General features: G+C 37.2%; 2 protein-coding genes across 2 annotated transcripts; one reads left to right on the top strand and one right to left on the bottom strand.

Annotated features, from left to right (window-relative positions):
• Positions 1-894: 894 nt before the first annotated feature.
• On the bottom strand, positions 895-8,462 carry LOC141908165 (protein RCC2-like). Its single transcript, XM_074798056.1, has 11 exons — positions 8,181-8,462; positions 7,304-7,394; positions 6,557-6,700; positions 5,876-6,007; positions 5,639-5,730; positions 5,297-5,411; positions 5,052-5,218; positions 4,065-4,245; positions 3,796-3,901; positions 3,388-3,460; positions 895-2,467 (listed from the first exon to the last, which is right to left on the bottom strand). Exons 1-11 carry the CDS (start codon positions 8,361-8,363, stop codon positions 2,291-2,293), a joined length of 1,461 nt encoding a protein of 486 aa, XP_074654157.1. The 5' UTR covers positions 8,364-8,462; the 3' UTR covers positions 895-2,290.
• Positions 8,463-8,829: 367 nt separating this feature from the next.
• LOC141908167 (caspase-3-like) lies at positions 8,830-11,869 on the top strand. The gene is made up of 9 exons (XM_074798058.1): positions 8,830-9,030; positions 9,197-9,348; positions 9,498-9,559; positions 9,898-9,986; positions 10,085-10,255; positions 10,585-10,798; positions 10,888-11,076; positions 11,163-11,272; positions 11,626-11,869. The coding sequence occupies exons 1-9, from the start codon at positions 8,899-8,901 to the stop codon at positions 11,743-11,745; spliced, it is 1,239 nt and encodes a 412-aa protein (XP_074654159.1). The 5' UTR covers positions 8,830-8,898; the 3' UTR covers positions 11,746-11,869.
• Positions 11,870-12,022: the final 153 nt, after the last annotated feature.

Raw genomic sequence — 12,022 nt, 5'->3', positions numbered from 1 at the left:
CGGAATTGAAATCGGTGCATGAATGAAACTTACCATCCGTATACCTGTGCATTGAAGAAACTTTTAACGGCTAAATTCCTCACTTTTTAAAGGAAACATATGTTTCTATCGAACGAGAAGCATCGCAACTGATAATACAGTATGAGGTAGTATGATTGCTACTCTCAAGAGCTATATATAACAGAATGTAGAGAATGGTTCAGTACACGAGCTCACCGTCATAAGACCAGCTACGCAGGAGAGATGATAAACATTGTTTATCCAATAGACTTGTAGCCTCGCCAATAAATATACCATTACCATGCACCATCGTCATCCAAGAGTTTCTCCATAAAAACATTGATTGTGTAAGTAACACAGGGTGGCAACTTTTATTTTTCCCAGACTATTTCCCGACGTGTACATTGTTTTCCATGACTTGATCTGCTAAGAATCCAAACAATTTAAGTCAAATATGTAAGACATAGATGGAAACTGTTTGACTTTACACCCGATCTAGCAATCTCAACGAATTTCCCTGACTTTTAGCTTTTTCATACAAAATTCCCTGAATTTCCTTGAACATAAGAAAATTTCCCGATTTCCAGGCAAGCGACCACCCCATTACATCCTATAGACCATTTGTCCTTCGATCCTCTTAAGACAATACAAAGCATTCTTAGAATGACCCTAGAATCTGTGCCATGATCCAATCATCTTTTTGTCCAATTAAAATCGAATGCAGCATCGCGCAGTTATTGACTGCTGAGGAATTTTCTAATTAAATTCTCATTTGAAACTGTGAATATTTATCAGCCTTCAGAAATATCAGTCAAACAACCCTAACTACACTTAATCTAATTTTTACAGAATTTGGTTTTTATTCCAAAAAAAAAACATTATTTACAAGTCAATTACAGGTGATATTTATGTATATAGATATTTATGGCCAGTACAAGATTTTAAAACTATACAGGTACAAAAAAATATCATATGTATATAATATTTGCACACTTTCACCAGACGACATAACATCGAACACTTACTAATAAACAATCAAAATGCAAAAAAGTGGTTTTTTTTCTCGAAAAAACAAAAAAAAGTTTAAATATGAAACGATAAGTAAAAAGTTAAGATGCGGTAATTTCGAAGAGCACAAAAAATTAACGAATGCGCCCGTCTTAAAACGAAATGTAAGTCATGAAAGAAACTGCAAATGACATCCTGGATCATCCTCTAGCTTGAATAAATATATCCGTGTAGTAGTTTACTTTGAAAGATCTTTTTCATTAGTTAAATTAGATTAAGATTAGGCAGACAAGAATTGAATTTTGCCAACTTAATATCATCAACTCTCTGTATATATATAAGATAAAATGATAACTTACGACTCGGGATCTTATCCTAACTAAACTAAACTAACACTTTTCTCTACAATATGCGTACATATATCGCATAGAGATTTCTTATAGATAATTGCTTAGTAATATTTCTCAAAGTACTGATACTAACACCATTTTCATCCTCCCCGGCAGGAATTCGAACCGGATGGCATCGAGATTGCCACGGTGCGAAACCCTGCCACACTAGACCGAGTGTGCAGCTTAGATGATATCATTATTAGACAATCAGAATCCTGTTTTATTTTAGCCCGGGTTTTCCCATTTATAGTTCCGCCGTGAAATTTGCCTCAGCGATTATACAACAAGCAATCTGATTGGTGCCGCAAGTTTTCGTGTGGCAAAGCGGTGCGCCCAGTCAACCGTGGCTGATTATAGCCATGCCATCAGGTTTGATTCCCTGCCGAGGGAGGATGCACCATTTTGGGCAACAGAACTTCTAGGGTTAAGCCTCACATACCGTAAATGCGATTTTCGGTAAGAGCTGACGTTGTCACATTGTAATCAATCATATTCCCCCTAAAACCCTATTCCATCCATCGTAAAGAAGTGATTTATCCCAGTTTTCCCCTACAGCAACTTCCTAGTTTTAAATGCACGTTGAAATCTCGCTCGATCGTTTCTACGATCAATCAATTAATCCTCCCGATTTCGAAACACTTATATTTTCAACAATCGGCGACATTGCACGCACGACAACCTCCACGAATAAACTGAGGTAGAAATATCTGCGAATGTCCCCAGGGTATATATACCCGGTATATACATGACGTCCACGATACCCGAATTTCGACCATCGAAGTCGACGTTTTAAGTTTCCGAAGCATTGCACGCGAGCTGTGTTTGAGGTAGTGTGGAATGCTTGAATTCTCCGCGATTCTCACAGTGATTTTCACTCACTCACTCACCGACTAAGTACTCTTGAATACGGGAAGTTTCTCCAGCAATTCTTTGTCTTCGTCCGTCTCTTTGCTGACGACGAACAACGTGTGCCCGAACCCGGCGGCGATGTCTAGAATTTTCAGTCCGGTGAGAGGTTTCGCTTCCAACGGCATCGTCGATGACTTCGGTTTATGTTCGCCGTAACCCTACAAATCAAAATAAACGGCGCTTGATATCGAACATTTAGACGTTTTGTTTTTCGGTTACCGTAAAACACGGCCGAGTTGTTAACCCCAGATTTCGCCCCTGAAATAGTAACCCAGCGACCTATACCGAGTATAGTTCAGTTCATGGTAGAATAGCCACAATCAAACGTCGAGAGAAGACGATATACCCCGGTAATAAAAACCCTATATTTACAAGATTAAAAACCGATAATTTATTGAATCGAAAAATATATCAAAAGACACGACTTTCGTACTCAACCTAGAGATCCTCATCAGGTGTGAGATCGAAACGTTGTGTCTTTTAACATATATTTTTTGATTCAATAAATTATCGGTTTTTATACTTAATCTGTAAATAGTGGGTTTTCATCATATAGTTCAGTTCAGTTGATGTCGCAGGATTACTCATACGGGTCTTAAACAAATTTATATCTCACAGAAATTATAACTTCTGAAAATTAAATGTCCTAAAAAGAACAACCGAGTACACGATGAAGCCGCTTCTACTGGAATAACTAGGAGAATTTAAAAAGTTACCATAGAAGCGACAAATAAAACGCTTAACGTAGTTGTTAAAAACAGGTTGATTTTCTATTTGCAATAGCACACTCCAGTGTATTTTGATAACAGTGGCACTTATCATCGAGCATGTGCATCAGGCAATCTATGCACAGTGTTAGTATTTGACAAATCAAGTGGCAAACAATGAGAACAGGTGTTCTGTCAGAATATTGACAGACCAGTATAGAATCGAGCGAAGATCAATAGAATTCGTGACGATATAAACACGCCCCAAAAAGTATCGATGGCTACCATGGCTTAGTAAGGTAATGCGCTTAGTAAGGTAAATTGAATATGAATTATCTAATGGGGTAGAAAAGTTATTAAAATTTACGAACCAGTTCTCCGTACGTGGGACTTGGAGCCCAACTGATAATGCTGTCATCCGCATGAACTATCATTGAACGACTCCTACAAAAGCGGAAAACTTGACAAATTCAAAATCATGAAAACCAACATTGCAGGGATGTCAACCTCTGAAAAGCGCAATCAGTACCAAATTGAACATTTCATTGAAATATGAAAGAAAATGTTCATATAAATCAGTAGTCAACACTAAGGCCATCAGTAACATCTTTCATATTTCTTTACACATATTTCATATTTCAAACAAATCAGATCAGTGTTTCTCAGAATGAAAAAGTAGCAAGTACCGAAAATCAGGAACAGTTCGCAGCTCTGTCATTGAAGCAAAATTGTGGCAATCCACAAACATATTTTGCTTATCATTCAAACTGTTTACTCACCCGCAGGAAAACTTTTTGACCATCCAACCAGCGAGATCATTCACCGGTTTAGGATACATGATTGCTTCGCCTGCTGATTTAGTCTGACCCCATTGATACAAACAACCTACAATTTTCAATAGTCAGGGATTAGTCGAATAGCCGCGCATTGATTGAAACGTGATGAAAAATATCCAAATCCAAAATACAGCAGACTCCCCTTAACTCAAGTAAATCAGAGAAATCTCTAGGTTTAAAATGTATTCATTTTTCATGCGAATGGTTCATACCTAGTTCGTTGAGGCACAGATTGAACGCGGTTCCCGCCGCGATTTTGACGGCACCCATCTTCGCGCGATCGAAAAACGACAACAAACGCGGCACCATTTCGTCTTTCGGCGACGAATGACCCAGCCGACCGTAACCACCGAAACCCCACGAATACAGTCGCTTCTTCGCATCAATCGCAATCTGTTAATAACAAAGAAGAGGAATGTACAAATAAAAGAACTGATGAACTTTATAAAGTTTCACAAAAACAGACTACCTTGGTGTCTCTCTTTGTAGTAGTTTTAGTTTAATCGAAAACAAACAGAAATCATTCTGATTTTGTGAGTTTTACCATAAATTTTGGTTAAATTTTGGTCGTTGTTGAGCTCTTGAAATAGTAGTACCTACTTTCATATAAGGTCTAGGAGCATTTACTTATTGAAAGGATAGAGAAGTCAAGCTTGGTTGATCTATTCTCGGTTAAACCGTATAGTACAATGTAGTTGCTTTATCTGTGCATATACATTTATAGTGCTCCTATTTCTAACTAATGTAATCCTCTTTTTTTAACATTTGTGCCGCAAAATTCTTCCTACATAATAAAATCCACATCTCGACTTATTCCGTCCCCATTTTTTTTTCAATTTCTACCTAAAACCTTATGTGTCATCCGTCAGGTATATAAATTTGTGGAGAAAAAACTTATAACAGCGTGTATGAAGACAGACCAGTGTAGTACATGTAAAAAGTGTAGTACATATAAATCTGAGAATATAATAGGAGCCAACTGTTTGACCTCCTTCATTTACCGGTAATGACGGTGCCTAGTTTCAAGTGACTTTAATTGTAACCACATGATATATAAGAAGGCAATTTAAACATCTATAAACCAGATATTATGCAGCTTCGGCATTTTTGTTATTGATTGCTGTTAATTCGTAGGAGAAATACTCTGCGCATCATCGCGTAATCCACGCTAAAAACTCGACGTTGACTGACGTACATACCGTGTGATTAGCCCCGCATGCAACATCCGTTATCGTCACATCTTTCACCGGTGTCACGTGACCGTCGCGACTTTTCTCGATGAATATGACAACTCTTCTCGGACGCAGCTCGCTAGCGAAACCCATCCTGCTCGCCGTTACGAAATATTCACCGTTCGTATTATGCCCTTAAAGAAAGAATGGACGACTGTGAAGTGAAAAACGATTTTCATTTTAGCCAAGATTTCTCGCGAAACGGTGTTTACCTAATTGTCCGTATTCGGGCAAACCGAAAGAATACAGATTTCCTTTTACATCGAGTATCATCGAAAACTCGGCACCACAAGCGACCTTAGCAATCGGGTGTCCACTATAATCAATCTGAATTAAACAAAATGAATTACAGTGGAATTTGGTAAACGTGTCATCCGTTGAAACATCAAGTCACTTAATTAGTCTTTATTTTTATGTCCCAATTTCTAATTGCAATAACTAAAAGTAAGTCATCATTCGGATAAGTCATCAACAAAAAGACAACTAAAAACGAAATTAATCTTTTCCTCGGGTCAACTGTAAGATTCAGACGCGGATAGAACTGTGGAATTTACCTTTTTAGGTGTCAGAACTGTTTCGACGGAGTTGCTTCCGATCCCGAGTTGACCGTTTTTATTATCTCCCATTGCATAAACTTCCCCCGTATCTAAAAAAACATAAATAAGAATCGTCGATGTCATCGCGGGTTCCACAGATTTATAGGTTAAAATGTTACTCGAGAATTAAATAATTGAAAATTGTGTCTGTGTTTCCTTGATGATTAAAAGAATTAACGAGTTTTGTTCACTTACCTGTCAATAATAATGTGTGATTTCTTCCGCACGCGGCGGAGACAAATTTTACCGATTCCATCGAACTCAACAACGTTGGTTCATCGACTCTTTTGATGGTTCCGTTGCCGACTTGACCTTTTTCATTCCGTCCTGAAAGAAGTTACCGTATGCGTAACAAAGGTTTACTCACAATCTTCGAAAATTCCCGTTTGATATTCACAACTATTTAGGAAAATAGCCAAAACTCGGGTGTGGAGAATAGAAAATGAGATTGAAACCCACTATAGGCCAAAACAAACTGAAAAGGGTCATTAAAAATTTTTTTATCGAGAATTAAAATAAAAGACACAACATATCAGTATCTCTTCGGAGATCATCGTCATAAATCTTTTAAATTTGGGACTGGTACTGGTATGGGGCTGGTAAACTTGGTCGGGTACTGGTAAAATTGGTCCAAGGTTAGCAAAGTCGGAGTTAAAGATAGGAAAGGTTAGTTTGGAAATGACAAAATTGATTTCATTTTTGTCAGAGTTGAAAGTCTGAGTTGCACATGTCCGAGTAAGGCGAGGTTTACCGTAGGGTTTTCGTCATATTAAACTTTAAATTCCTAGATCAAAATTTACATAAAAGTTCAAGAGATTATTAGTACTACAACTGAATAATCTGGACGCATAATAAGATTGAATTTATTTCTTTTACCCCAAGTGTAGGCTGCTCCATTGTTAGTTATTGCGACACTGTGACAGGCCACACATCCTGATATAACCGTGTGAACTTCTAAATCTTCAATAGTCGACAATCGATGCGGCCCCAAAAGATTTGGACCGCCCCCAACTTTGAGGCCTAAGAAAATAAATTACAATGACATTTAATTAACACTTTTATGTGGAATTCACATATTTTCACATCCAGTTTTTACGTTTTTTAAAACCTTTCACCGGCGTTTCAGTCAACTGAGTATTGTGCGACAAAACCAGCAGTAAAACTGGCGCTTAAAACAGTGTTCAGTTGCCACGATAAGAAGCAAACCCATCATGGTATATCAGGGTCCTTTATACAGAAGCATTTTGCTCAAATTAAGGGAGATTCAAAGCACCTTTATTGGTGTTTCTATTTAGCGTTTTCTATTTAGTAAGGAGCTTAAGGAGTGATAGGGACCTGTATATGAAATCGAAGGACTCAAGTTCCAAATATATACGCCTAAATGAAGAGGAGCACAAGGGATACATGCATAGGCCCTCTGTGCTTCTAAATGTTAAACAGAAAGAACATTCTGCAGCACAGATTTTCTGAAAATAAAATTTCACACAAATTTGTAAATTTTCCACAGATATTTAAACTTATAAGAAAGATTTTTCAAATTTATCACATCAATCGCATCCCTGACATATATTTTTCAGTCTGAGGCTGATGCTAAAATTTTACGTTGAAATAAAATAGACGTACTGGTTTTGGCTGTGACTTTCCGTCCAATCAGATCCCAGTTAGTTCCACCAGTGAATAATACCTGCCCGTGATTGGTCGGGGCGAAGTTCACCTGCAATCAATACAACAAACAAATCATTTATTCAGATGAAGAGATTTTTGTGTAGCAAATAAATACTAGAGTGTCAAACCAAAAGAGAGATTGTTGAGTCAGGCTGAACTTCTATTTTGATGCCATAAAAATTGTTACAATAATGCTTAAATCCATAGATAACTAAAATGCATTATTTAGGGGGTATGAGTCAAATGTGCATGATGTTATCAATATTAGGGCTACACTGGTCGCTGAGCAGATTCAAGTTCAAGGCCAAGGGGGTAGCGGTATAGTCCAATTCATCATTGATCCCCACTTCCCTGCATGGTCCCCGGTATCTTATAAGCAATATCATGATATCGCGCCTGCAGGCATCTCACTACTGGTCTCCACTGCAGAGCAATTTTGTGAATTTTAGTTCATTTAGCATTTTGGAGTATTCGAGAACAAGTTTCCCCTAATTGCTTTTTTGGGGCATTTGTATCATTCTTTTTAATTAATCAAAAATATTCTTTAAATTTTTACTTCATAGCCGCATAGGCCTAGTTCGCACTGAATTTCCATGCCGAGATCTAGTCCTTAGCAATCTTAAAAGCCTTTTTTTATTATTCATAAAGGCCCCAGGCAGTGTAGCCAAGTGAAGTGGAGTGGATTTGGCCCTTTTTGGAGAAATTTGGCATTTCAAAAAATAATGTTTGTGTTTGTTCATGATATTCAGTATGAAATGAGGCGAACGTAAATAGAATTCTGACAATAGTAATTCTCTTCATCAAGTAACGTTAGACTTCATACTGTGAAGCTTACCACTTTTTTGGCGACAACTTCTGGTTGAGCTTCGCTGTTTATCAATAATTCAGGGGGAACATCTTGAATTAGAATGCAATCACCACTGTTTTGATCGGCTTCCTTGTCACCGTTTTTATTTGCTTTACCCTTTTTCGTCGGACCGTTGTCAACATCGTCGACTTTTCTTTTTACTCGTGGCATGTTCGTAGTTAATTAATCGTTACAAACGTTCGAATAAATCGTATTTTGTTAGCGATGCAGTTGGCAAATTGAGTTCATTCGGGCTTTCGCGCAATGAGTGACAATGATCGACGGAAATTGACGGAGTTTGCCGAACGATTGATTCAATTCAATTCAAATTTTATTTAAGCTAAAAATCATCCGTTTAGTCCGGACGTTCTTGGTAAACACCACCCAGGCTTGGAAGAGTAGTCTCCTACTGATCAGTTTGTCGACTAAAATACTGACACAAACTCAAAAAAAAATATTTACGGGTGTGGGTCACGAACAAAACCAGCAAATATGTCAAAATCACCAAACAACTGTATCTACTGCGGCATGCGAGTAATATAGTTCACCAGTTCACCACCAAGGATAGCGGCAGCACTTGACGGCTCATATTGAATTGATTCAGATACAAACATATGAGGCATTCTGAAGGTCGTCGAGCAGTTCAACTGTCAAACTGAAAGTGAAACCTCTTTCTGCTGGGATATTTTAATTTCGCCGTGTACTGATGGAAAAACTTCATAAAGACGTTCTTCGAAAATGTCGCCCTTATTTGACAAAAAATCTAGAGATGGATTTGCTTTGGGATATACTGCCTTCTAAATGTATATTCAGTGACAACATGATTGAAAAATTCAAGGTAGGCCTTAGCTTGTTAATACATTAGTTAATATTATAATTTTTACAATGATGTAAGATAAAATAACAGAAGTAAACACTTCATAGATATATCCACTTTTTAGAAAGTATGGGTACAATTTTCAGAGGCCTCGTCATTGATACAATTAATCTTTATCATATTATAGGGAGAAAAGACGAATGTTGATCAGGCGAGATTGATGCTGACAGAACTACCGACAAGAGGACCTAAAGCATACGAACTATTTCTACAAGCGTTAGAAGAGTCCGAACAATGTCACATACGAGATAAACTGCTTAGTACAGAAGCTGAAATAAGGTAGTCTTAATGACTATGACTTGATTTATCTAGAATTGCCTTCTATTTTTTGCTTAAAGCAATTGATTTTGATGTATAACATTGAAGAATATTGGTTAAGACTATCTAATCAAGATTTATGAACCTTCATTTTGTTTAATGGATTTTAGCGGAAAGAAGAGAGGTTCATTTGACGATCCCGATACTAGTAAACCGATACAGGCTTCTGATGGTAAGCACGCAGTGTTCAAATTGTGATCACCAGTTCACAGGTGATGAACTTCGGTTATCGGAGTTAGTCTACTATTTGCGAACTAAGTTAAATTAGTGAACTAAGTGAATTTCTGACAATCTGAATTATAGCCAGAAAATAGGATATTTTCTGGCTGTAGTTCAGATTTTCTGAAATTCAGATTGTCAGAATGCCCAATTGCACTGTTCACTATTCGCTGTGATACAGACATTGTTCCAAGATGGCCGACACTGTGAAATTCGTATGATCGCACGAGACCAACTACAAAACCTGATGTTCACTTTGAACGTGTATCTATAACCATATCTATTTTACAGAGCTTTTTAAAACCCAAGGTATTTTGCCTATTAAAGTATCTGCAACTCCTAGTGATTTACGAGAAAAGCTTTCTAGAGATAGTAAAAGTGTAAGTTCTTTTGTTAGATATCACTATCTTCAATAGTCTAAAATTGCAAAATAGTTCAGGAAGGAATCGAGTTATTTGTGAATTTCATTTCTATCTAGATGTATAAAGTAGAATCATCACCTAAAGGATATATGCTGATCATTAATAATAAAACATTCGTCAGTTCGGGGTGGGATCGGAATGGTACCGATATCGATTGCAAGAATTTGGAAACACTTTTCTCACAGCTCGGTTTCAAAATCGTGATTAAAAATAACCTAAAAGCAGTGGTAAGTTTTTATATACATATGTCTATCACTGAATCATTGATTATGTTTATAGATTCTCAGGGGGACTTATGAGACTTTTGCAAGTCTATCAAATTTTTTAGTTCCCCTTTTCCTTTTTTCAACAAAGATGATTGTTGGTGCATTTCAGTGCGTGAGTATGCTCAATATTGCCTTTAATAGTGCCCTTTCGGAACTTGAAAAGTCCTTCAAAATAAACCCCTCAGTGTGGGAGTACACCTAATAATGCCCTTTTGGACATCAAAGTGCTCTTTTGAGTTCTTCAAAATTGGCCTCTGATTCACGTGAAATTTATTTTTTAAATGTTTCAGGATATTGTGAAAGCAGTGAATGAATTTGTTTCAAAACCACAGCACAATCTCGTTGATTCGTGTGCGTTTGCTATTCTTACGCACGGATCGAAAGATGTCGTGTACGGAACTGATTTAGATACAGTCGAGTTAAATGGAATAGTCGGCTTGTTCGGAAATTGTGACGCCTTGAAAACAAAACCGAAGTTATTCATCATACAAGCGTGTCGTGGGGGTGAGTAAATGAGAACTTATAGTTAACAAAAACTGAAACAAAGTCCTTACCATTTAACGAATGGCAGTCATGTTAAATATTGATTGCAGGTATGAAGGATGGTGGTACTATAGTAAATGTACAAGCAACTGATAGTGATGGTAGCGGTGGTTTTCCTGATAGTGACCCAGATCCTCCGAGAAACAAACTAACCTCCAAATGCCAAAATGATGTTCAGATGATGTCTCAAAAATGGCCTAATTTTACAGATCTCTTGATTGGCTTCTCTACTTTGCCTGGTAGGAATTTTCTCTAGATTTCTTAACGCAGTTAACGATTAAGAATGTTTGACGGTGTATTGTGTTACTTGTTTGCATACTTGTAGGTTATGTTTCATGGCGTAATAAAGAAAAAGGAAGCTGGTATATTCAAGCATTGTGCGAGGTATTCAGCTCCCATGCTCATGATGAACACGCATTGGATTTGTTGACTAAAGTAAGATATGAACCATCGTTATATCAGGTTTTGTCTTACCGTTGTTGTCTGATACTGCGGATCATGCAAAGAACCAATTTAGACTATAACTGTTGACTCCTTGGAAAGTAATGAGTATAATGCTAAAAAAGGTTGTGATCTAATGTCAGACTCGACTATGAGTCCACTGCCAATTTCTTTAAATAATTTAATTCATCACCTACTTTATCGTCACTCAATTCTTTATGAGCAAACAATACAAAAAAGCCCAACTTTCGATTTTAAAAAGAAAGTGATTGAACTATTGGCCCATGGGCAATTGTTTCATTGCAAGAGCACGTCTTGCTAATACACTCAAACTTGTATCATTACAGGTCAATCAAAAGGTTGCTGATAGCTTCACGACGGAAACAGGTGAAAAAATGACTCCTAATCCAACTTATACGCTGCAGAAAAAGTGGTATTTCAAGCCGGACGGTTTATCCTCTGAATAGACATCAATTAATGATCAATTTCTTTCATCTGTGCTTCGATTTCTATGAGATAAAGTCTGAATTTTGAGGCTACTATTCGTACACACTGTTCATATAATCATACGCATTTAAATATACCATAATCTGTTACGAGTAATTTGTTGGAACATCCTTGAATTTATAAGGAATCGAAATTAATGCTTCCTTCAGCATACAGGCCCCTATCTAGAACGGGTATCACTCTGCAGCTTGGAACTACCCTTGAAGACTTTTTCGCCGCTTATATTAGACCAGTGAT

The sequence above is a fragment of the Tubulanus polymorphus genome, chromosome 7, assembly GCF_964204645.1.
Source record: "Tubulanus polymorphus chromosome 7, tnTubPoly1.2, whole genome shotgun sequence".
In the NCBI taxonomy this organism is placed as follows: domain Eukaryota; kingdom Metazoa; phylum Nemertea; class Palaeonemertea; order Tubulaniformes; family Tubulanidae; genus Tubulanus; species Tubulanus polymorphus.
Note: the sequence above shows the minus strand (reverse complement) of the source record. Positions and strands in the feature narration are given on the sequence as shown.

Coding starts and splice junctions, on each gene's coding strand:
- LOC141908167 (XM_074798058.1), top strand. CDS start 8,899: ATGGAAAAACTTCATAAAGACGTTCTTCGAAAATGTCGCCCTTATTTG. Junction 9,031..9,196: donor ACATGATTGAAAAATTCAAG/GTAGGCCTTAGC, acceptor ATCATATTATAG/GGAGAAAAGACGAATGTTGA. Junction 10,256..10,584: donor AAAATAACCTAAAAGCAGTG/GTAAGTTTTTAT, acceptor TAAATGTTTCAG/GATATTGTGAAAGCAGTGAA.
- LOC141908165 (XM_074798056.1), bottom strand. CDS start 8,363: ATGCCACGAGTAAAAAGAAAAGTCGACGATGTTGACAACGGTCCGACG. Junction 6,701..7,303: donor GAAAGTCACAGCCAAAACCA/GTACGTCTATTT, acceptor TTATTTTCTTAG/GCCTCAAAGTTGGGGGCGGT. Junction 3,902..4,064: donor TCTGTGCCTCAACGAACTAG/GTATGAACCATT, acceptor TGAAAATTGTAG/GTTGTTTGTATCAATGGGGT.